The sequence below is a fragment of the Myxine glutinosa genome, chromosome 1 (genome assembly GCF_964187855.1).
Source record: "Myxine glutinosa chromosome 1, kmMyxGlut1.1, whole genome shotgun sequence".
Lineage (NCBI taxonomy): Eukaryota > Metazoa > Chordata > Myxini > Myxiniformes > Myxinidae > Myxine > Myxine glutinosa.
In genome coordinates, this window is record NC_136261.1 from 294,253,222 (window position 1) to 294,278,883 (window position 25,662).

General features: G+C 47.1%; 1 protein-coding gene across 1 annotated transcript in view; it reads left to right on the forward strand.

The window, feature by feature from the left end:
* Window positions 1-25,417, forward strand: part of SARS1 (seryl-tRNA synthetase 1) — a 32,723-nt gene extending 7,306 nt beyond the window's left edge. The window contains exons 5-11 of the mRNA XM_068134481.2: window positions 4,095-4,238; window positions 5,720-5,875; window positions 6,027-6,248; window positions 20,593-20,722; window positions 21,480-21,637; window positions 22,220-22,349; window positions 24,334-25,417. Of these exons, the coding sequence (XP_067990582.2) occupies window positions 4,095-4,238; window positions 5,720-5,875; window positions 6,027-6,248; window positions 20,593-20,722; window positions 21,480-21,637; window positions 22,220-22,349; window positions 24,334-24,473 (1,080 nt within the window). The 3' untranslated portion in view covers window positions 24,474-25,417. The remainder of the gene's footprint in view (window positions 1-4,094; window positions 4,239-5,719; window positions 5,876-6,026; window positions 6,249-20,592; window positions 20,723-21,479; window positions 21,638-22,219; window positions 22,350-24,333) is intronic.
* Window positions 25,418-25,662: the final 245 nt, after the last annotated feature.

A 25,662-nucleotide genomic window follows, 5' to 3' on the forward strand; every position in this document is an offset into this window, starting at 1 on the left:
GTTTGAGGTGAAGGTGGGAGTGCATCAGGGGTCGGTACTAAGTCCACTACTATTTGTAGCTGTGTTGGAGGTGCTGGCTCGGAATGTAAAGGAGGGTTTACCGTGGGAGTTGTTGTATGCAGATGATCTGGTGTTGATTGATTGCGGAAAGTATGGATGGACTGAAGGAGAAGATGAAGAAGTGGAAGGAATGTATGGAGACAAAAGGTCTGAAGGTGAATATCGAAAAAACCAAGGTGATGGCAAGTGGTAAAGCATGTGGTGAGGTGGAAAGAACTGGGAAGTGGCCCTGTGCTGTGTGTCGGAAGGGTGTCGGAGTGAACTCCATTCAATGTATAATGTGTGCTGAGTGGGTTTATCAAAAATGTAGTGGTTCTGAGAGGGTAATTAACTAATGTGGCAGCTACATTCAAGTGTAATGTGCACAGAGGGAGCTGCAGATGGAGGAAATGTTGAGTTGGATCTTGGAGACGGCGTGAAGCTGTAAGGTGTGAAAACATTTTCCTACCTAGGAGACATGCTGAATGGAGAAGGTGGATCAGACTCGGCAACGGTTGCTCGAGTGAAATGTGCATGGAAGAAGTTTTGGGAACTGAGTGGCGTGCTGACGAGGAGGGGAGTGTCGTTGAAGTTGAAGGGAAAGGTGTATGCTGCATGTGTGAGAAGTGTTGTGATTTATGGGAGCGAGACATGGGTAATGAATGTAGAGCAGCAACGAAGACTGGAAAGGGTGGAAATGCGAATGGTTCGGTGGATGTGCGGAGTATCGTTGAGAGAGAGGAAGACAAATGATGAATTGTGAAAGATTATGGGAATAGAGCCTGTGATGGATGCTGTGAAGAGAAACAGGTTGAGATGGTTTGGTCATGTGTTGAGGAAGGATGAAAGTGACTGGTTGAGAAGAGTGATGGAAATGAATGTAGAAGGAAGTAGAGGACGGGGAAGACCGAGAAAGACTTGGCTAAAGGTGGTGGAAGAAGAAATGTGGGCAAGGGGGTTAACAAGGAGAGATGCAGAAAATAGGGCAAAAAGGAGAAGATTGTCATGGGGCCCGCAAGGCTAACCCCGCTCTTGCAGGGAAAATGGCCTTAAAATGCCTGTTGTGTGTTGTTGCAGTAACCACTGTGGGAACCAAAGTAAAGCTGATGTTTCGAGCATTAACCCTTAATGTAAACATAAGACAGATGTGCGATTAGAGAAAGGATTTCATATATTTTGACGGGGGGGGGGGGGGGGGGATGTTAAAGTTAGAAGTAGTTGACGCAGATGAAGATTTGATAAAGGGATGAAGGCCAAATTGATTGATGAAGATGAAGGACATTGATTGATGAAGGGATGAAGGCCAAATATCAAACAAATATCATTATATGGTCGTACCAAACTATGCAGGTGTTTCAGGTTTCTGACATTCCATAACTTTCGGTTTGACAACAATTATTTTCCACCCCCCCCCCCCCCCCCTTCCCTTCGACGCCACAAAGGTGCCTACTATATATATACCCACATTACTTATTTGACAAATCGTTTTTGTAACAGTGTTGCATTAAATGTCTTGGTGGAAAAAATGCTGTCTAAAATTTTGCTTGCACAGTGCATTACTTCAAAGTTTGGGAAATGGCATGATAAAAAGTGGGAATGTGGGGGGAAAATAATGGAGTAGAGAATGCTGTCCACTTGTGAAAATTTATGATTGTTAAAACTTTTCACTTTAGCCAGAATTGCTCCAAACATGGCTTAACAAGTTAAAGGACCGAACACTAAGAAGCTTCTGCACGACAAGAGTAAGTTTTAAAATGAGGGAGTGTATGGGGGTCAGGAGAGTCTGGGAAAAGTGGGTCACATCATTATTAAGATAAGTTTTTTTTCATGTTGAAGGCTCCAGTCATGGACTATATATATAGTCTTCAACGAGGCCCAGGCCTTAAATAAAAGAGCGGCATTGATAAAGGTGAGGAGTGAAAATGAGTAAGAAAAGTGTATGACCAAAAGTGTATGATTAAAGGGGGGGGGGGGGGTTGGTTGTTTGCAAGAAAGAGAGATTGAAGCTAGGTAGCTACAATTTGAGTGAGACAGAACGTAAGACCAGCAATCCTGACACGGAGAGTGTAAGATGGTTCCGGGCGCCACTTTAATGCTCCTAAGTCCGAACGGTAGCACTGTTTTGGGTGATTGCTGTCTACAACCAAATACCTATGAAGAGTTTATTTATGAAAGGTTCTGGATAGAACCAATGTTTTTACTTCACCTGGAACGAAGTTCAGGGGAGCTTATGCGATGGTGCGTCGTCAGTGCGTCCGTCTTTCCATCCGTCCGTAAACACTTGAAACTTCTTCTCCAAAACCGCTGATGGGATTGTGACCAAATTTGGCACAATTGATATTTGTTGTGTTGTGACTAAAGTTTGTTCATGGCAATTAAAAAAATCGGCGTCTAAGGGGGAATACCAGGGGTCAAAGTGCATCCAGGTTTAACCCTCCCCCACCCCACCCCCCAAAATAGGAATTTGCTTTTTTCTCTGAAACTACACAATATTTCGATGAAACTTGACCACAACCTTCATCACCCGTGATGTTCCGAAGGTTGTTCACGGCACGAAGAAAATCGAAGTTTAATGTGGTCTATGGGGGTCAAAGTGGGTCTAGGTTTGACCCCCACCCCCAAATAGAGATTTGCTTTCTTCTCTGAAACTACACACACAATTTCAATGAAACTTGACCACAACCTTCATCACCTGTGATGTACCAATGTTTGTTCAATGCATTAGAAAAATTTGGGGAAGGGGGGTGGGGGGGGATGGAGGGTGGGCTAGGGGTTGCCCCCAAAATAGGTATTTTTTTGTTTGTTTGTTTAAAGTCTTATGATTACCTATGTTAGTATGATTCTACATGCTGCCCTGTCTTCTAGAAACCATTCAAATTGGTTTAAAATACCTTTAGTCAGTGTAGTATGCTCTTTATTCTACCAGGTGAGTGCCAGGGGTGTTGCCGCTATGTTTTTAAGTACGTACTTTGTAAAAATAATAATAATAATAATTATCCACTTTGACATTATGGGGTGTTTTGACTCGTATTATGTGTTGATTAGTGACAAAAATTGTCTCGATTTAATCCTTTTAAGTCAAGGCTGCAACACAACAAAATGTGAAAAGCTTAAGGTATGTGAATACTTTCTGAAGGTGCTGTATATGTTGTTAGTGCAGCTTGTTTTATGCTTATGCTCTTTCAGATCGGCTTGAATCTATTTAAATGAGTTGAGCTGGTTGATGTCTGTCCATTCCTCAGCAGGTCCAATTAAATAATGCATTCCTAATAACATGTTCATCTTTTGGTTGGGTTAACCATTGATATGGTTTGCAAGATTATTATGGCGTTGCCCATAGGGCAAAGCCATCTAGAACAGTGTTTGTCCATCTGTATGTATGTATGTATGTCCCCTCAAACGTATACCAATCACAGCTGAGGATCTGGTCACATGACAGGGTGATGTGAATACATCTGATGTACAGCGTCTGACTCTCCACACTCCGGCATTTTGATTCCAATTCGTTCAAGCCGTACATATCGTCGAACCTGTTATATATCACAATCGCCATGCTCTACCTTTACGTTTTTCAATCAGTGTGGAGCACAAACAAAGCGATTGTTAAAATGACCATCAAATATCAAAAGCATCGGTGTTACATCTCTTGCAACAATGCGGTATGTATAGGCCGTAGGCTTTATGCCTACACTTCGGACAAATTAAGCCCAGGTTTCTTAATACAGTAGTGTATCGTTTCAGGCTGAGTCATCGACTTGGTGTTTATGTAATGGCTCAACAAGGGCTTGAACTCAAGACCCTGACATCCTAAGGCAGCCACCTTAACTGTTAAGCCAAGACCAGGCTCGTTTGCAAGATGAATCCAATTAATACAGTTTTGTTAAATGGAATTTACTGCTGAATCCAAATTTGATGTAAATGTTTTATTATATGCATTAGTTCATATAAACCTTGTACCACCTACATGTACAAATTAAGATATACAAGGCCTCATTTTCTACTACTTCTTCAATATTTTGGTAATTCCAATGACTTTTATCTGCTCCTGCTTGCAGGACAATGATAACAGGATTGAACGGACATCGGGCGACTGCAAGGTCAAAAAGCGCTACTCCCACGTGGACCTTGTCGTAATGGTGGACGGTTTTGAGGGGGAGAAGGGTGCGATCGTGGCCGGAAGTCGCGGGTATTTTCTCAAGGTGGGGATTTTGCTTGAAGCGCTAGCAAAACGAGCATCATGATTTTGTTTTCAGAGGCATCCAATTTTTTTTGTAAATAGAATACAATAAGAAACAAGAAAGAGCAATCAGAGATTGCAGACCCTTGCCAGGATGTGTTTTCAGTGGTTTTTAAGGCTTTTGTGTTAAAACAAATATATGGCGGCCAAACCACGTGACCGATGAAGTCATTATTATTTTTTCCTACACCAATTTATGCCTACATGACACCCAAGAAATTCCATCTTGATCGGATGAAGTTTTGTACTTGTCGAATTATGACGTCATAATTGAGGCACTTATGACATCATCATTAATATATTTTATTCCCCATGGAGAGTTCTTTACAATGAGCCATGTGTCAATTTTTTCGATTCAGCGCTTTCCGAGATATGGAGGTGCAAAGTTTTTCGGTTTTTCCAAAATGGTGGCCAAACCACGTGACCGATGACGTCATCTTTTTTTTTTCTCCACCAATTTATGCCTACATGACACTCAAGAAATTCCATCTTGATCGGATGAAGTTTTGTACTTGTCGAATTATGACGTCATAATGGAAGCACCTATGACATCATCATTAACATATTTTATTCCCCATGGAGAGTTCTTTACAATGAGCCATTTCTCAATTTTTTTCTTGTCAGCACTTTCCAAGATAGAGGTGCAAAGTTTTTCGGTTTTTCCAAGATGGCGGCCAAACCACATGACATATGACGTCATAATAATCATTAAAAAATTATACAGGTGGAGTTGCACCTATGGTGAAAATTTCCTGTTAATCGGAACAACGGTTACAGAGAAAATCATATTTATTCTGTGCAGACAAACAAACAGACTCAAATGCAATACCCTCTCCTCTGGCGAGGGTAAAAATTATAGAACAGCTATTATTCTTGTCAAAAAGTTTCATCATGGAGGTTTGCTTTGTTTTACTGACATTCTTAAGGATATCTCTTTTGTCACTTAAAATGGTTTTTACAGGTTGTTTTAAGTGAAATATGCACATTTTCACTCATGTATGTATATTACAGAAAAAAAAATTCCCCCTAAACTGTGAAAGGTACTTTGATTTTCAACCAAGTTCCTTTGAAAATTGACAATTGCAACTATTTTTCGACACACTGACTATTGGTAATAGTATTCTGATGTCCCCCCCCCCCTACATGTTTAAGTTAAGAATCTTAGCAGAATGGTGCAGAGGTATCTACAAGCTTGGTTCCATTTTTGGCTTGACTATTATATTTTGGATTGCTGCTTCACAGACAGGGCATTTAATCACAAAGTTGGATGGACATTAAGCTGGGGACCCCTTCTGGTAGTAATAAATAGTACAAGTAAAATAACAATCAGTTGTAGTAGTTCTCTGTTTATGAGATTTGACTTTGGTTTCGCTTTCCTCAAGACGCCTGCATCTAGGAGGTGTACAATGGGATACACTGGAGATCCTCTTTCTTTTTCCACAGGGACCACTGGTTTTCCTGGAACAAGCATTGATTCAGTATGCATTACGGCAGCTGTTCTCGCAAGGATACACCCCGGTGTACACTCCCTTTTTCATGCGTAAAGAGGTTATGCAGGAAGTAGCACAGCTCAGCCAGTTTGACGAGGAGCTCTATAAGGTATCAACATCCAAGCTGTCCTTTTGTTCAAAATGTCATGTATTGTATTGTTTTCTATGATCTTCCAATTTAGTCATGTTTACAATAATTACATTGTGTGGCACGTACTTTGTGCATGAAATCCTATGTGCTTAGTGTAAAAAATTTTTAGGTCATTGGGAAAGGTTCAGAAAATGCAGAAGACTGCAGTGTTGATGAGAAATATCTGATCGCCACATCAGAGCAGCCCATTGCAGCACTGCACCGGGGTGAGTGGCTTGAGCCCAGACATCTACCATTGCGCTACGCTGGGATATCTACCTGCTTTCGTCAGGAGGTCGGCTCTCACGGCCGGGACACTCGCGGCATCTTTCGTGTTCATCAATTTGAGAAGGTCAGCTTTCTCTTTCTCTCTCTCTCTGTCTTATTTGTTTTATTCCAATTTTACCAACCACTTCATAATTTTATAAATCCCCTGGGGGGGGGGGGGGGCTATTTATTTATATTCGTACATAAGGTTGGAGGTGGGTGTTGGAGATGTCCAACTTTTTCCATAATTCATAGCTTTTCTTTTCTTCATTCAAAAATTTGTAGCTCCATTAAATTTTTCCCCCCAAAGTGCATCACTCAGATTTGTCAAATTCATTCACAGAACCATCGTTTTCCATGTGACCTATGGAGTTGCACTGGTTTTCAAGTCTGTTAAGTCAGGATTTCAGATTTCAAGGTTTTCTTCATATACATCGAAATGTTATCCATGTGCAGTGACTTGTAAATTATTTTACCTTTGGATTGATTCTGTTACGTGGTCCTCCCGGTAACTACCTGGTCTCGGTGACCCCCGGACCGTGAGAGGAACTCCGCCAGAAAGATCAATGATTTATACGCTTTCGTAACGCAATCAATATGAATTCCAGTCAATAAGAAACCCCACACCAAGGATCCGGAATAACCAATAATATTTTCCCCGAGCAATCAACAATCAACAACCATCAACAACCATCAACAATCAATCACCAATATTATTAAGATGACCATCTTATATATGTGTGTCCCCTTTCCCCACTCCCGACCCCTTGGGTACTCACGACCCCTTTTGTCTCTGTCCCTCACAATGTCTCTGGGCCCCTCCTGACCAAGATGAAGGTCGGCTTCTCCGCACACGGGCGGTTGAACGAACCCCTGGCTGACGTGCTCCCAAACGTGCACGTCACGTACCGGGAACAACGGTTGCAGCGCACACCTCCTTGCCAAGCAAAGCGGGCAAAGCAACGCGCGGCTTGTCCAGCACGCGAGGCCCAAGGTGCGACCCGTACGCGTCCTTGTAGACGGTGAGGCGAACTGTGCCGGACGCTTGGTTCCGTGCACGAACCCACGGCAACTTGATGTGTCAAGGGGTAATTACCCCGCGAAGGTAACTCCTTTCGCCAGACGGGCTTTCCAACGCAGCGTCAGACGCTGCTCAATATCGATACCCTCGCCTCGGAGCTCGGCGAGGAAGAGGAAGAAGATCGTCGCTTCTCCAGGACCTCGTGTCTTCTTCCTTCCGTTTCCGGTCTCCTTTTTCCCAGAAGGGCTCCTGACCCTTTAATCACAACAACCTTTAATCGACTACACATTGATAAGCAAAGACCTGAATAGTAATTCACATGAATTCGTAACAATAGATATTCTCACTCATTTTGAGACCATTTATGTATAACGTACATTTGTCAAGGTGTTATTCGAGGTTTGATGTATACTGTTGTAGCGGTTCCCGCTGAATGTACACAATCGCCTTGCACCTGCCAGGACGCGGTCAGGGTGCGATCGCCATGCCGGGCTCGTCCGGACGGGCCCAGACGCGCCTCTCCTGGGCATGCCCGGACTTGCTGTTCCCGGGCACGCCCGAACCTCCCGGGCACGCCCGGTCTCGTCTTTCCCGGGCATGCCCGCTCTCGCCTTTCCAGGGCTCGCCCAGAGCGCTCGGGCACGCCCAGCCTCGACTTGCCAGGCCGCGTCCAGGACGCCCGGGCATGTCCAGACTCGCCTTTCCAGGGCTCGCCCAGAGCGTCCGGGCATGCCCGCTCTCGCCTTTCCAGGGCTCGCCCAGAGCGCTCGGGCACGCCCAGCCTCGACTTGCCAGGCCGCGTCCAGGACGCCCGGGCATGTCCAGACTCGCCTTTCCAGGACTCGCCCTTGACACCCGGGCATGCCCGGTCTCGGTTTTCCCGGGCAAACGCCCCGGCATAAATGTGTATATATATTGCTGCCCGATAAACGGGCTTGTCAGAATACCTGAGCTGTTTTGTTTCAAAAAAGCAACTCGGACGAATTCCGTCTTTGGTCGCGTCAATTCTTTCGACTCGTGTTGGAGCGCAGCTCCTTCACTGGTGACCTACCGACATGGACACGGCAGTGACTCTTAAACTGCCTACCTTCTGGGAGGCTCATGCGGCTGTTTGGTTCGCCCAGACGGACTCCCAGTTCGCCCTGCGAGGCATCACCGCGGATGACACCCGCTTCCACCATGTCGTGGCAGCGCTCGGTTCCGCCACTGCGGCCCGCGCCCTGAGCCTCCACGAGCACCCGCCGGCTGCCGACAAGTATGACGCGCTGAAGACGCTCCTCCTCGACGCTTTCGCCCTCTCACCGGCGACACGCGCACGGCGCCTGCTCGACCTGCCCGAGCTCGGCGACACGCGCCCGTCCGAGCGCATGGACTATATGCTCTCGTTGCTCGGTGAGCACTCTCCGGATTTTCTGTTCCGCGAGCTGTTCCTTCGCCAGCTGCCTCACCCGGTACGCCTCGCCCTGGCTGGCACGTCGATCACCGATCCCCGCGCCCTCGCCAGGGAAGCCGATAAGATCTCCTCGGCGGGCCAACACATCGGTGCGGCTACCTGGAGCCTGCCGCCGTCCGAGGCGACGCCCGAGCGCCCTGCCCGGTTAGAGGCCGAACTGCCGGTGCAACTGGCGGCCGCAACGCCACGCCGACCGCTTCCGACACGACGGCCGGGGCCTCCACCTGACCAGGCGTGGTGTTATTACCACGCCAGGTTCGGACACAAGGCTCGGACGTGCCGACCCCCGTGCACTTTCGGCAAGTCGGGAAACGGCCGGGCCGGCGTTCATTCCCAGCCATGAGCGCCGGCCACTCGGGCAACTTGCTTTTTATTCGGGACAAAGCGTCCAGGCGGCGTTTCCTTTGTGACGCCGGCGGCCAACTGAGCGTCATACCCGCCTCCGAGCAGGACAGGCGGGACGCCGTTTGCGGCCCCTCTTTGGTCGCTGCTAATGGCTCGGCCATACGCACTTTCGGCCCGCACGACGTCACCCTCTGCTTCGGCAGTCAGCGCTTTCAGTGGACCTTTGTGACCGCCTGCGGCCCCATGGCTTTGCTTGGCGCCGACTTCCTCTGCGCGCACGGGCTGCTGGTCGATGTCAAACGTCGTCGCCTTGTCAACGCCGAGACCTTCAGCTCCCTGGCGTGCACGATGAGCAGCTCCGCGCCGACCGAACTGGCGTGCGCTCTCCCGACGGCGAACGAGTTCGCTCGCCTGCTCGCGGAATTCCCGGCCCTCACGCGGCCGACGTTTTCGGCCGTCGCAGTGCGGCATGGGATCGAGCACCACATACCCACTACGGGCCCGCCGGTCTACGCCAGGGCCCGCCGCCTCGACCCGGCCAAGCTCGCCATGGCAAAGACCGAGTTCGACGCGTTGGAGCACCTCAGCATCGTGCGGCGCTCCAATAGCGCGTGGGCCTCACCACTGCACATCGTGCCAAAGCCGGGGGTCGGATGGCGCCCGTGTGGCGACTACCGCCGCCTCAACGACGCTACCACCCCCGACAGGTACCCGATCCCGCACATCCAGGATTTTTCCGCCCGTTTGGCGGGACGGGTCATATTTTGCAAAATTGACCTGATACGGGGATACCACCAGGTACCTGTCCGGGCGGCCGACGTCCCGAAGACGGCCGTCATCACGCCGTTCGGCCTGTTCGAATTTTTGAGGATGCCGTTTGGCCTCAAGAACGCGGCCCAGGCGTTCCAGCGCTTAATGGACGGCGTGCTGCGCGACCTGCCATTTCTTTTCGTCTATCTGGACGACATCCTCGTCGCCAGCACGTCCCGCGCCGAGCACCTCCTCCACCTCCGAACACTGTTCGGTCGCCTCAGCGAGCACGGCTTAATTGTCAACCCGGCCAAATGCCACTTCGGCACGACGACCGTTGACTTTTTGGGCCACCGCATCACCAAGACCGGGGCCGTGCCGCTGCCGACCAAGGTCGAGGCCATCACCACGTTCCCGCGTCCCCGTTCCATCAAGGCCCTACAAGAGTTCCTCGGCAGGGTGAATTTTTATCACCGATTCGTGCCCCGCGCTGCTCAGCTCATGCGGCCCCTTTACGAGGCCCTCCGGGGCAAGCCGGCCAAGCATGACATCGGTTGGTCCGCGGCTATGGACGCGGCCTTCGCGAGCGCAAAACGGGCCCTCGCCGACGCAACGCTGCTGGCTCACCCGGTGCTCAACGCGCCCATCGCCCTCACTACGGACGCCTCCAACTACGCGGTGGGCGCCGTCCATGAATAATGGGTGGACGGGGTTTGGCAGCCACTCGCTTTTTTCAGCCGGCAACTCCGGCCGAACGACTAAAAATACAGCACGTTCGACTGCGAGCTGCTCGGTCTATTCCTGGCCGTTCGCCATTTCCGACACCTCCTGGAGGGCCGCCCGTTCACGGCTTTCGTCGACCACAAGCCGTTGGTCTATGCAATGGCCAAAGTCACGGAGCCGTGGTCGGCCCGCCAGCAGCGCCACCTCTCCGCCGTGTCGGAATTCACCACGGACGTCCGGCACGTCGCTGGCAAAGACAACGCTGTGGCCGACTGTCTTTCTCGGGCCAGCGCGAACGCGGTCCACCTCGGCGTGGACTTCGCGCTCATGGCGGCCGACCAGACCACCGACACCTCGGTGCAGGCCCTCCGGGCGGCGGACACGGGCCTCCGCCTGGCCGACATCCCCTTCGCGGGCACCGTCCTGCTCTGCGACGTCTCCCAGGGCCAGCCTCGCCCCATCGTGCCCGTTTCCTGGCAGCGCCGCATCTTCGCCTCCATCCACGGCCTTCTCACCCGGGCCGGAAAGCTTCTCAGAAGCTGGTGTCGGCGCGTTTCGTCTGGCACGGCCTTCGACGGAACGTCCGCGACTGGGCCAATGCCTGCACGGCCTGCCAGCGGGCCAAGGTCCACCGCCACACCCAGGCCCCGCTAGCGCCTTTCACCGTGCCTGCACGGCGTTTCGACCACGTCCACGTGGACCTGGTGGGTCCCCTGCCCCCATCACGGGGGTTCACCCACCTGCTCACCATGGTGGACAGGACCACCAGGTGGCCGGAGGCCGTGCCCCTCACCTCCACCACCACCGCTGACATGGCGCAGGCGTTCATCGCCACCTGGGTCGCGCGCTTCGGCGCACCGGCGGACATCTCGTCCGACCGCGGCCCACAGTTCACGTCCGAACTTTGGGGTGCGGTCGCCCGCTCGTTGGGGGTCACGCTGCACCGCACCACGGCCTACCACCCCCAAGCCAACGGGTTGTGCGAGCGGTTTCACCGCTCCATGAAGGCCGCACTCATGGCCGGCCTTCAGGACGACGGTTGGACCGACCGGCTGCCGTGGGTCCTTTTGGGCCTCCGCACGGCCCCCAAGGAGGACCTCCGGGCGTCCGCCGCCGAGCTCGTCTACGGCCAGCCGCTCCGCGTCCCGGGCGAGTTCGTGCCCGACGCTACCAGTCCCTGGTCCGCCGCACACCAGCGCTCGGACCTCCAGGAGGCCGCCCGACGATTTGCCCCCGTGCCAAAGTCCCGCCACGGTGGCCCCCAGTCCTACGTCCCCCCAGCGCTTTGCACAGCGGAGTACGTCTTTGTGCGTCATGACGCGCACCGGGGGCCACTCCGGCCGCCGTACGACGGGCCCTTCCGGGTCCTGCGACGGGGCGACAAGTCCTTCGTCGTCGACGTCGGCGGCCGGTCGGACCGGGTCTCTGTGGACCGCCTCAAACCGGCGCACGTGGACGTCGACCGACCACCATGGTTGGCCCTTCCTCCGCGGCGAGGCCGCCCCCCGTCTACAGTTCCCCCCGCTCGACCACCCACGACCGGATTGGACCCCCCCCCCCCCCCCCCCACGACCCTCCAGGGGTCGCTTCGGCCGGGTCATCCGGACCCCCCTTAAATTGACCCTGCCGGTGCAGGTCGATTCTGGAGGGGCGTGTGTAGCGGTTCCCGCTGAATGTACACAATCGCCTTGCACCTGCCAGGACGCAGTCAGGGCGCGATCGCCATGCCGGGCTCGTCCGGACGGGCCCAGACGCGCCTCTCCTGGGCATGCCCGGACTCGCTGTTCCCGGGCACGCCCGAACCTCCCGGGCACGCCCGGTCTCGTCTTTCCCGGGCATGCCCGCTCTCGCCTTTCCAGGGCTCGCCCAGAGCGCTCGGGCACGCCCAGCCTCTACTTGCCAGGCCGCGTCCAGGACGCCCGGGCATGTCCAGACTCGCCTTTCCAGGACTCGCCCTTGACACCCGGGCATGCCCGGTCTCGGTTTTCCCGGGCAAACGCCCCGGCATAAATGTGTATATATATTGCTGCCCGATAAACGGGCTTGTCAGAATACCTGAGCTGTTTTGTTTCAATAAAGCAACTCGGACGAATTCCGTCTTTGGTCGCGTCAATTCTTTCGACTCGCGTTGGAGCGCAGCTCCTTCACTGTACTGTATATGATCCTTCAATTCATTACAATTAAGGGCTACTTGATGCCATCTTGGATGCTATGTGACTTTGGATTTGGATGAAAAGTTCTGAATGGATTTGGATGAAAGTTGGTGGGATGATTGCCCTTGGGAAAAGGAAGAATTGATTAGTTTTTGGTGAAGCTCAGGATATTATTCCGGATCCAGGAATTTTTTTGGGGAATTCTTTTGGGGAAATTTTTTTCTGTTCTCCTTCAAAAACCATTTTCTCTGCAATAATTGGACCGATTGAGAGCAAATTTTCACCATCGGAGGGACTTGGTCTGTAGAATATTTTAATGGTAATTATGACGTCACATATCACGTGGTTCGGCCGCCATATTGTTTTGAGTGAAAAACACTAAAATCCAATTTTCTCCAAAACGCCTGAACAGATCAAGGCCAAACTTTGCAGGCAGAATCGCATACCCATGACGAACAAAAAAGTCAGCGAGCATGACGTCATGCATCACATGGTTTCAGAGTTATGATGTTTTTAAGCACAAACCTTTAAAACCTAGCTCCTCCCTCATTTGTGATACAATCGAGGGGAAACTTAACAGATCTGTTCAGCATATCAGTCTACTAAAATGTCCTTTTTGAATTTGCGATAGGTCACGTGGTTTGGCAGATATCGTTAATTAAACGCAAATAATAAAAACATTTATATCTCTTGAACCACTTCATTGATCGACGTGAAACTTCATACTGTAGTAGAAGTCATGAAGAGTAACAAGTGTGCAAAATTTGAAGATGATTGCATGTGTGGTCTGGAAGCTAGAAGTTGTTATTGCGTGAAAAATAAGTCTTCGACTGCGGACGATTAATTAATTATTTATCACATGTACAGACTTGCAGGCATCGTTTGACACAATCTCCCGGGTTAATTTTAACCTCAAATAAAATTATAATTCCAGATTTGTCAATGGCAAACCCGGTGTGTGCCCCGGTTTAGAAAAGGTACACCGTATCCCTGCATGTTGTAAGAGGTGACTGAAAAGGTTGGCGTCAGGAAGGGCATCCGGCCAGAAAAACATTGCCTCAAAAAGAGAACCATGACAATTACAACTACATATGGGCAGGGTACAGCCCAAAGTACCCCGTGGGGGACCCCACTCCCTCTCGTCAAAACTCAAGGTGGGGAACCCGATCAAAGCAAGGGTGGAAATCACTCCATTTATGACGACGAAACGTCTGATGCCCGAAGTGGAGATCGGTTTCTGGGGTTTGGGACATGGAATGTAGGGACAATGACAGGGAGATAAGGAGAAGTGGTGGAAGTATTGGTCAGAAGAAGAGTGGACATACAGTCACGTGCAAAAGTAAGTACACCCCATGTAAAGTTTTGACTTTTTCAACATATTTCAACATACAGCTATTTGATCTTCATTTCAACAATATTGACAGATAAAGGTGATACAATATAACAAATATCATTAAACATTTACATTTTGTAGTCCATTGTATAATTTAAATAAACATAAATGCAAATTTCGCATGTGGAAAAAGTAAGTACACCCCTACATTTATCACGACTTCAAATACCTAAAATTAGAATCAGGTGCACCAGCTCAGGTGCAAATGTGAAGAACATCCTCAGAGAGGATCTTGGAGGAACCTGTCTTATTTAAACCTCAGACATTTAGTTTGGTTTGCTCTTTGTTGTTGAAGTGTGTGGCGTCACCATGCCTAGATCAAAAGAGCTCTCTGAGGCCTTCAGAAAGAAGGTTATAGATGCCTACGAGTCTGGGAAGGGATTTAAAAAGATCTCCAAACAATTTGAAATCAATCACTCGACTGTCCGGAAGATCATCTACAAGTGGAGAAGATTCCAAACAACTGCCAACTTGTTCAGGCCAGGCCGCCCCAGCAAGCTCAGCCTGAGAACAGACCGCAAGATGCTGAAAGAAGTCTCTCAGAACCCCAGAATGTCATCAGGGGACCTACAGGTAGCTCTTGCCACTGTTGATGTCAAAGTGCACAAGTCTGCCATTGGAAAGAGGCTGCACAAATTTGATCTACATAGGAGGTGTGCCAGGAGGAAACCTTTGCTGTCCAGAAAGAACATCAGGGCAAGACTAAAGTTTGCCAATGAACACCTCGGCAAAGACCAGCACTTCTGGAACAATGTGCTCTGGACAGATGAGTCAAAGGTAGAGCTATTTAGCCACAGTACCATAAGACATGTTTGGTGAAAACCAAAGACAGCATTTGACCACAAGAACCTGACACCAACTGTAAAGCATAGTGGTGGAAATATTATGGTTTGGGGCACTTTGTTGCATCAGGGACTGGGCAGCTCACCATCATTTCATCCACTATGAATTCTTCATTGTACCAGAGGGTGCTTGAGGATAATGTGAGGCCATCTGTCGAGAAGTTGAAGCTCAACCTAAGGCGGACCTTGCAACATGACAATGACCCCACACATACCAGTAAATCCACCAAGGAATGGCTGAAAAGAAAGAAATGGAGGGTTCTGGAATGGCCAAGTCAAAGCCCGGATCTAAATCCCATCGAGATGTTGTGGGGGGATTTGAAACGAGCTGTGCATGCAAGAAACCCCCTCAAACATCGCACAGCTGAAAGAATTCTGCATGGAGGAGTGGGCAAAAATTTCTCCCAGTCGATGTCAGAGACTGGTAGACAGTTATAAGAAACGCCTACTTGAGGTTGTTTCTGCCAAAGGGAGTAAGACCACCTCTTAGAGCCCAGGGTGTACTTACTTTTTCCACATGCAAAATTTGCATTTATGTTTATTTAAATGATACAATGGACTACAAAATGTAAATGTTTCATGATATTTGTTATATTATATCACCTTTATCTTTCAATATTGTTGAAATGAAGATCAAATAGCTGTATGTTGAAATATGTTGAAAAAGTCAAAACTTTACATGGGGTGTACTTACTTTTTCACGTGACTGTATGTTGTGTGCAAGAGACGAGATGGAAGTGAAGTGGTGTGAGAATGGTGAAGGGTAGACAGGGACAGAATACAAGTTTGTCTGGCAAGGGTGCCCAGGGGGCGTGCATGGCGTTGGTGTCCTGTTTTCTGAGGAGTTTGTCGACAGTGTGGTGAGTGTGACGAGAGTGAGTGACAGGTTGATGATGGTGAAAATGATGATTGGAAAGCTCTTGGTGAACGTCATCTTGGGATATGCTCTGCAGGTTGGTCGGAGCGATGAAGAGAAGGGCAAGTTCTGGTGTGCAATGGAGAAGCTGATGGAAAACGTGAAAGATGAGGAAGTTGTTGTGGTAGGAGGAGACCTAAATGGACATGTGGGAAGGAGTATGGACGGTTTTGAGGGAGTTCATGGGGGTTACGGATATGGTGTGAGAAATGGAGAAGGTGAAAGGATTCTGGAGTTTGCTGATGGAGCTGATTTGTTGATTTGTAACACTCAGTTCCAGAAAGGGGATAATAAGCTTGTTACATACACGTCAGGTGGGTCGACGACAACCGTTGACTACCTGATGGTGCGTAGGCGAGATAGGGGGCACCTCCGGGACACAAAGGTGATCCCGGGGGAGGAGGCTGTTTCACAGCACCACTTGGCTGTCTGCGACATAAGGGTGAAAGGTGCGAGGAGAGCTTGGCGGGTGAAGTACCAACCGAGAATGAAGGTGTGGAGGTTGAAAGAGGTGACAGTAAGGGAGGCATTAAAAGAGAGGCTGAGTAGAGTAGAGGATGATGTGGTTGAGCTTGAAAGTGGTTGGATGTCAATGAAAGATAGTCTGTTGGGAGCCGTTGGTGAGGTATGTGGATGGACAAAAGGTCCACCGAGGCACTCGGATACATGGTGGTGGGATGATGAAGTTGGAAAGAGGATTGACGAGAAGAGGAAGAAGTTCAAGGAGTGGCAGAAGGCGAAGGGTTCGGGGGCAGAAAAAGCAGAGCATTAAAGTTATAAGGCAGCCAAAAAGGCTGCAAAGAAAGAGGTAGCGAAGGCGCAGGAGGCATGGAGGAAAATGTTTGCAGAACGCTTGGATTCGGAAGAGGGTCAGAGAGCGGTATTCAGGATTGCAAAGCAGATAGCGAAAGAGAGGTGTGATGTGATGGGGGTGAATTGCTTGAAGGATGAAGTGGGACAAATCGTTGTGGGCCCAGATGGAATTAAAGGAAGATGGAAGACATATATGGAAATGCTGTTGAATGCAAAGAATGAATGGGATGGCAACATAGAGAGTAACCCAGTTTTAGGACCGGCAGAGAAGATAACTGAGAAGGAAGTTGAGGAAGCGATAAAAGCAATGAAGAGTAGAAAAGCGGGAGGGCCGACGGGAGTTGTGGGAGATATGTTGAAGGCAGCTGGAAGTTGGGGTGTGAAGAGAATGACAGAGATCTGTTTTCTGGTGGTGAAAGAAGGCCGCATTCTAGTGGATTGGGAACTGAGTACCCTCGTCCCTTTATACAAGGGGAAAGGTGACCCTCTGGACTGTGGCTCATATCGAGCGATAAAGTTATTGGAGCATGGAATGAAGGTATTGGAAAGGGTATTGGAGAGGAAGATAAGGAAGAAAGTGACGATCGACGAAATGCAGTTTGGATTTATGCCAGGAAGGGGAACGACAGACGCGCTTGTTATAGAACGGCAGTTGCAGGAGAAGAACATGGAGAAGAGGAAGAAGTTGTTTCTTGGGTTTGTTGATCTGGAGAAAGCATTCGATAGGGTTCCACGCGAAGTAGTGACATGGGCATTGAGGAAGTTAGGAGTGGAGGAATCGTTGATCAGAGTAGTGATGGCAATGTACAAAAGGGCGCGCACAGCTGTAAGGACGAAGGACAGGAACAGTGGTGAGTTTGAGGTGAAGGTGGGAGTGCATCAGGGATCGGTACTAGGTCCACTACTATTTGTAGCTGTGATGGAGGTGCTGGCTCAGAACGTAAAGGAGGGTTTACCGTGGGAGTTGTTGTATGCAGATGATTTGGTGTTCATTGCAGAAAGTATGGATGGACTGAAGGAAAAGATGAACAACTGGAAGGAATGTATGGAGACAAAAGGTCTGAAGGTGAATATCGGAAAGACGAAGGTGATGGCAAATGGTAAAGCATGTGGTGAGGTGGAAAGAACTGGGAAGTGGCCGTGTGCTGTGTGCAGGAAGGGTGTCGGAGTGAACTCCATTCAATGTACAATGTGCGCTGAGTGGGTTCATCAAAAATGTAGTGGTCTGAGGGGGTCATTAACCAGTGTGGCAGCTGCATTCAAATGTAAGGTGTGCACAGAGGGAGCTGCAGATGGAGGAAATGTTGAGTTGGATCTTGGAGACTGCGTGAAGCTGGAAGGTGTGAAAACATTTTGCTAGCTCGGAGACATGATGAATGGAGAAGGTGGATCAGACTCGGCAACGGATGCCAGTGTGAGATGTGCATGGAAGAAGTTTCGGGAACTGAGTGGCGTGCTGATGAGGAGGGGAGTGTCGTTGAAGCTGAAGGGAAAGGTGTATGCTGCATGTGTGAGAAGTGTTATGATTTATGGGAGCGAGACATGGGTAATGAATGTAGAGCAGCAACGAAGGCTGGAAAGGGTGGAAATGCGAATGGTTCGGTGGATGTGTGGAGTATCGTTGAGAGAGAGGAAGACAAATGATGAATTGCGAAAGATGATGGGAATAGAGCCTGTGATTGATGCTGTGAAAAGAAACAGGTTGAGATGGTTTGGTCATGTGTTGAGGAAGGATGAAAGTGACTGGTTGAGAAGAGTGATGGAAATGAATGTAGACCCTTGTAGAAGGAAGTAGAGGACGGGGAAGACCGAGAAAGACTTGGCTATAGATGGTGGAAGAAGAAATGCGGGCAAGGGGGTTAACAAGGGGAGATGCAGAAAATATGGCAAAATGGGGAAGATTGTCATGGGGACCGCAAGGCTAACCCCCGCTCTCGCAGGGAAAATGGCCTTAAAATGCATGTTGTTGTTGTTGTTTTTGTTGTTGTTGTCAATGGCTGAGGTATATTAACAAATGACTAAAACAGATTTGGCAAAATTCCAACTTTTTAAAAAAAGATCGCATATTCACCCAGCGTTGTGAGAGGCTGAAGAAGAAGAAACCTCACATGGGCTTCCCAAACCAAATAAATAATTCTGGTTCTGGCTCTGCGATTTTCAGGTTTATTACTCCTGCCAGGGGGTAATGCATTCAAGTGTGTGTGTGTGTGTGTGTGTGTGTGTGTGTGTGTGTGTGTGTGTGTGTGTGTGTGTGTGTGTGTGTGTGTGTGTGTGTGTGTGTGTGTGTGTGTGTGTGTGTGTATGTGTATGTTCGTGAACAAGATATCTGGAAAAGTTCTGAACGGATTTGGATGAAAGTTGGTGGGATGACTGCCCTTGGGATAAGGAAGAATTGATTAGTTTTTGGTGAAGCTCAGGATATTATTCCGGATCCAGGAATTTTTTTGGGGAATTTTTTTGGGAAAGATTTTTTCTGTTTTACTGCATTAAAGCTTTTAATCTCATTCTTAAATGATGTTTTTCTCCTCTAATTCCGAGCTATATCAAAATAAATTATCTGACAGTTAGAGCCTACTTTCTTTTTCATTTATTGTTTTGGGGAGAGGGGATGTTAAACAAAACGTATTATTCCAACTAAACCCACGGCGGGAGTATGCGCTCTACTGAGTGGCGTTCTAGTTCTTTATGTAGCACACAGTCGACTCGTTCATGCCATAGTGCTTGTCCACAATGGCCACACTCTCACCTTTTCTTGATAGTCAATCAAGCAGCTCCACTGTCTGGCTCAAGCTCATGACTTTTTCTGCCTCTTGGGAGCAGACACATCTCCTGCACTACTCGTACGCTTAGGACCCATGATCAAACAATGTGTTCAAAAAGTGCATGAGCGCCAGGAAACACAGCAGGTCAAGGTAGTGGGACGAGAAGAAAGAATGAGACCCAGGACACGCTGCACATTAGTCGTACTGGGGGTTGAGGGTCGATGGAGGAGGGGTGGGTGGTGTGACCAATGGTGGTGGGGGATGGTTTAAGCACATGTACAGCTAGCTGCTTTGTGCACATTAGTGGGGGATGGTTTTTTAACTCTTGTATGCGTGTGGCTGGTGGGAGATTGTTTATGCGTGGCTGGAGGTGGTTTATGTGCGGCTGGTGGGAGATTGTTTTTGTGCCCACAAAAACTGTGAATACACGAAGACCAAGACCACGAATGTAGACGCATGTCACGTTTTATAAACCGCGAATAAGCGAGGTCCGCAAATGTTTAATCCGCGAATGTCGAGGTTTCATAGTACATATAAAGATATCAAGTGAATCAGATGAAAATTGATGATTTGTGACCTTGACCTTTTTGACCTATCGACCTCAAAAAAAAAAGCACAGGTTTACAGCTTGTCACGACCTAAACCTGGTGGTTAAGGTTCTTCAAGATCACAGTAAAAATGTGACCTGTGATTGATTGACATACAAACAGACAGACAGCATAACAACCCAGACCAACCAATATGCTTGAGAATCTTTGATTTTGCAACAAACAGACAGACTAACAGTAATGAAAACATATCCTCCATCCACCTTCGGTGGCAGAGGTAATTATCGTATCTGGATCCAGATCTTGACCAAAATCTAATCAATTCGTCCTTGTTACACATCCATTCTGTCCACCAAATTTTGTCTGAATCCGTCCATAACGTTTCGAGATATCCCGCTCACAGACGAACAGACAGGGGTGAAAACATATCCCCTGTCCACCCTCAGTGGCAGAGGTAATATATAGTTGGCCTCTTTGTACATTGGCCCCCTCAACTGTTTTAAACAGAAATTAGATCAATATGTTTTGAGTCCCACGGAGAACAACATGAGAAAGCACCCTGTGACTAGGGAGATACCTGCATTGACTAGAGATATTCACAATCTGTGCTGGTTTGTTCAGCATGCATTGTGAAAATGCTTATAAGGAAGTCTCAACCAACTGTGTTAAAATGTATACTAAGTGATGGCTATTTGTCCTTGATTCATCAGGTTGAGCAGTTTGTGTACACATCTCCTCATGAAAGAAAGTCCTGGGAGATGTTTGATGAGATGATCAAGACGTCGGAGACTTTTTACCAGACCCTGGGCATCCCTTACCGTATAGTGAACATTGTGTCAGGTAATGGACAATATTAGCATTTACATAGCATATGTGCTGAAGTGTCCCAGAAATTATCGTTTACATGGATGTTTGTTTGTGCTGGCATTAGTTATGCACCATGACAGGCTTGCTGAAACAATGCTTTGGAGCAATTACTGTAGATGACATTATATGACTTTTTAAATGAAACTTTGTGTATGCATTCAACTTTGGGGGACGCATGAAATAAGAGATGTAACGATTTTTTGGATTTGACCCCCAGGGGGTGAGGACTTAGGATCACAGATATCAAAATGGGGAAAAAAAAATTAACTCAAAATTTGACATTGGCCCAATCCTGGTGGAACTTTTTCCCTTCTTTCAACTTTACTTCTGGTGGGAAGCTTTGCGATGGCACACCACCGACTACGCTCTAGTTTTGTTATTATGAAGGGAAAGACTTGTGAAAGAGCAAGTAGGTTATCTCGTACAATATCATTTATAATTTGGCGTGTGTGTTGTGTGTTCATTAAAAGGTTTCAGATACTCGAAGTATGAAGAACAGCTGCAACCTGTCGGTCACAATAATTGATTGTCAAGTTTGTTTTGGGATTATCGGTTTATCAAAGCAGTGATTTTGAAACTCACTGCTTGGAAGCTTCATTAATGATCCTCAAACAGGAGAACAGAAGATAGGCTATAGCTTTTTGTTGCAAAATCCTCCTCATCAAATTATATCAGTCGTGTTTTATCTAATGAGAGAGATGTGTGTCGAAATGTGTGTACCCTGATACAGGTTCACTCAACCATGCTGCGGCAAAGAAGCTTGACCTGGAGGCATGGTTTCCTGGCTCAGGGGCATTTCGCGAGCTTGTCTCTTGTTCCAATTGCACAGATTACCAGGCACGCCGGCTACGCATTCGCTATGGACAAACCAAGAAGATGATGGACAAGGTGATTCATTGTAATTGGTCAACCTGGAAGTTACACGTTTCTTTTTTGAATGCTGTAGTTAGAAAATAATCAATTTGTTAACAGATTTATTTAATTGTTATAAGACCTTGAACTGGAAGCAGTGCATAATGGTAGGATGCTTGCTGATGAGCTACCCAGGTTATGATCGAGTTCTTGGAAAGAAAACAGGTCCGATTAAAATTGTGCTCAAACCATGTGAAAACAGTAGACACTTTATAATGACGTACGCCATTCTTCAGGAAGGACAGGTAGCTTGTCTCATTGACACTATTAGGATTTTAACTATTCAATTGTATATTTGGGAAAGATAAGACTTTAATGCCAGCACCCTTGCCAAATTGTTTGAGTGCAAGGCTGGCAATCTTAATTCCTGATCAAGAAACACTGCAATATCCCCATGAGGCTTCATTAGTGATCCTCCAGCAAGAAATTAAATCAGCAGATGTGGCTTTTTGTTGTAAAATGCTCTTTAACAAACAGTATCACAGAGAGGCCAGAATTATGAAAGCATGTAAAAGGCTGTTGTGATATTTGTACTGTGCATGTTTCATTGTCATACAGACTGAATATGTACACATGTTGAATGCCACAATGTGTGCAACCACACGCGCCATCTGTGCCATCCTGGAAAATTATCAGACCGAGGAGGGTGTGCGGGTTCCTGAGGTTCTGCGCCCTTTCATGCCTCCAGGTAACCCTGAAAATGGTTTGAAGGATCTATTGTGTATCTTTCGTCAAATTGCCATATTCAGGTTGTGTGTATCATAAGTTGTGGTACATTTTAAAAGTCTGTATTTACCTGTTTGGTGTTCCCTGTTGGACCTTACAGCTCAACAACAACAACAACATGCATTTTAAGGCCATTTTCCCTGCTAGAGCGGGGGTTAGGGTTAGCGGGGGTTATGACCTTACAGCTCATAATGCTTAAATCCCATCTTAAAATCTCATACACTTTGCATATTTGTCAGTGGGATCTTGGGTGCCACTTCCTTTTCATGGGAACCATTTTTTGCACCCATAACAGCTGTTACTGAATGCAAGTCAGACTCGCGGAAATATAACAAATACGAGAAATATCTGAAGATGCAAGGTGTGGAGGTTGTACTTAGCCTTTTCATATCAATAGTACAATTATAGAGCAGCAGCAGTGGATATAACCTACATACACACATACATGGACGTGTGCTTATACTTTTACCAATAGATGCAAAAATCTAGTATAATTTCTCTTGTGGCCCCAGAACCAAACAAAAATATTTATTTATGGTGGCCCTCTCCTCCCAAGCAGGATTAATCGTAAATATCATCATTTAAAACTTACCCTATGCATTGACTAGCTCCAGATACGACTTTCCCATTAGTGTTAAGAGGCACCCAAACCAGATATGGTGTCTCCCTCTGGGAAGTCTGCCTGAATGTTGGTAATGACGGCATCGTCTTTCAATAGCAGATGTACATTAAATAAATCACCAAGCCTGTAATGTTCACATGAGTTAATCCCGCAAGATTCAAGGTCCATTCACTGGCAGCAATGGTTGAAGGTTTTGGTTGAACACACTCACCTACGAACCTTCGGGCCTTGCACCGGTCCACATCCTCAGAGGTTTGCACTACAGGGAGCTCGAGCTATCAGCTTTTTGGGCACGTTCAGAAAGTTCTCCAACTCTTTTGGTATTCAGAGGCACACTCCTTTCTCGCAGGTACCTTCCCAAGTATTTCTGGCTTTGGGAGCCATTTTAGGTAAACAATCCTTATCTGGCATGCATGATATGTGCTCGGCTGCTCTGATGAACCTTGATGATAGGGGCTTCTGTGCATGTCTGTCGTGCATTGTGGGGCGGATTGCTCCATTTCAAAACTCGTGTATTGTGTATGCATAATTTGTCAGAATGTGATATATACTGATTACATAGTAGTTGCCTTCATTTTAGGTGGTGTGGAGCTATCACTTTCCAATGACTACACTTACTTAAAATAACAATAAACCAAATATTTGACACACCAACTAAAAAGGTTCCACAATGTTATGGAATATTATAAATTTCAATATTTCTTGTGCAGTGAAGCACATGGCAAATGCCATTGTGTTTCAGAGTGGTATAATTACTGACAGAGGCCAGACTTTGCTAGTGTCCAATGCCAACAGACTTTACTAGTGTCCAATACCATTGAGCTGACCTTCAGTACATTATCCAACCTGCAGTGAAGCACCAAGCATCCAAGCAAAAATACTCATCCATAAATATGCAATACATTGGAATCATAGTTTCACTGGATGAAAATTTCCCAAAAAGGGATCTATTGAAAGATCTTCATGCTCTATTGTCCGGTAGGTTTCCATTGATGCAACAAATTCAACCCATCATACACAAGGAGACAGCATTATCAAAAGCGAATGGACCCGATAATCGCAAAGGAAATGTATCGAGAGGCAAAGCGTGTGATATCGCATATTTTCTTTGACGTGTCATACTATATATAATAATTGTTTGTTGCAACAAACTCACAAATAATGTAAAAAATGTGACATCATATCAAACGACAAGCTTAGAATGCTCTAGAATGATGAAACATTACATTTTGAATGATTTAATTTAATTTATAATAAAGTATGCAAACTTTCAGCATGTTATAATTGCCTTCCTTTCTTCGATATTTGTTTCCTACACCAACAGAGCTGAGTGAATTGCTGAAGTTTGTGAAACCGGCTCCAATTGACCAAGAAACAATAAAAAAACAGAAAAAACACCAAGATGCAGGGAAGAAAAATGCTATGCCAGAAGAAGGTGTTAAAAACATATCCTTGAGTGAATGAATTCCAAAGCTAATTATCTTGCAATGGTAATGGGCACACTGCAAATAATGGTTTTGAATATCTAACAGGTTTGAATTATGCCTTATTGTCTGAACTTATGGTTTCTGCTCATCTGGTTGGTTGCTGCCGAATCTATTGGTTTCTGCTGTCGAAATTATATTGAGCTCCAGTTTTAAATGGGGACATTGGTGTGTGCTTTGTTATTGTATTGGTGTGTGCTTATTACCACTGCTGCTCTAGGTGGACGGAGGTTATGTTTTCACCCCTATTTGTCTGGCTGTGAGCAGGATATCTCAAAAACTTATGGACAGTCTGTCTCTGAGCACAATGTTTCAAAAAATTATGGATTGATTCGGACGAAACTTGTTGGACAGATTAGGAGTATGACAAGGGCGACAAATTGGTTCAATTTTGGTAAAGATAACTTTAATTGTTTTAAGTGATTCTTTACCATTGAGAGATAGGGCCAAAAATGATATATAGCATGATGTTTCAAAACGCTGTGGATGATCGATGACAAAACTTGATGGCTGAGTTGGTTAGGTGACAAGAACAAGCTGATTAGATATTGGTTGAAGTTCAGATGCAGATCTGGCCTTACAGTGGGATGTAAAACATAAACTGGTCAGGCTGGCAGAGGTATGTGCTCTACTGAGTGCTGTTTTAGTTTTGCTCTATGATTATGGGTCGTAGGCTAGTTCATGTCATTGTATTCTGGATTAGATTATTGGTAATGACAAATCCAAAATAGTTTGTTCTGGTCCTTTGCCACCATGAAACATGAAAGGGAGTGACATTGCTTGGATTTGGATATATCAAACTGGCTATTCTATAAATGGAATGTAGTCTGAAAGTAGATTAGGGTTATCTTCAAGGTGCTTACTTTTGAATGTCAATGGGGTTTTCTCCATGTGCTACTAAAAACATCAGTTATTTGTTCTTCATTTGTGACATTAATGGGGTTTTTTTCCACTCGCACCTAAAAAGGAAACATTTTTAAGGTTATTTCTCCAAGATAATCTCAGAGATTGGGTCCCGGTGTCCGGCCGAACGTACGTACATATGTCCGTCCGTTAACGTTTGACTCAAACATCTTCTCACAAACTACTCGACCGATTTATTGACGAAGTTTGGTACATTGCATCAGGACAGCAAGGTCTCATGTGGTTGTGCTCCCCATCCAGATGCG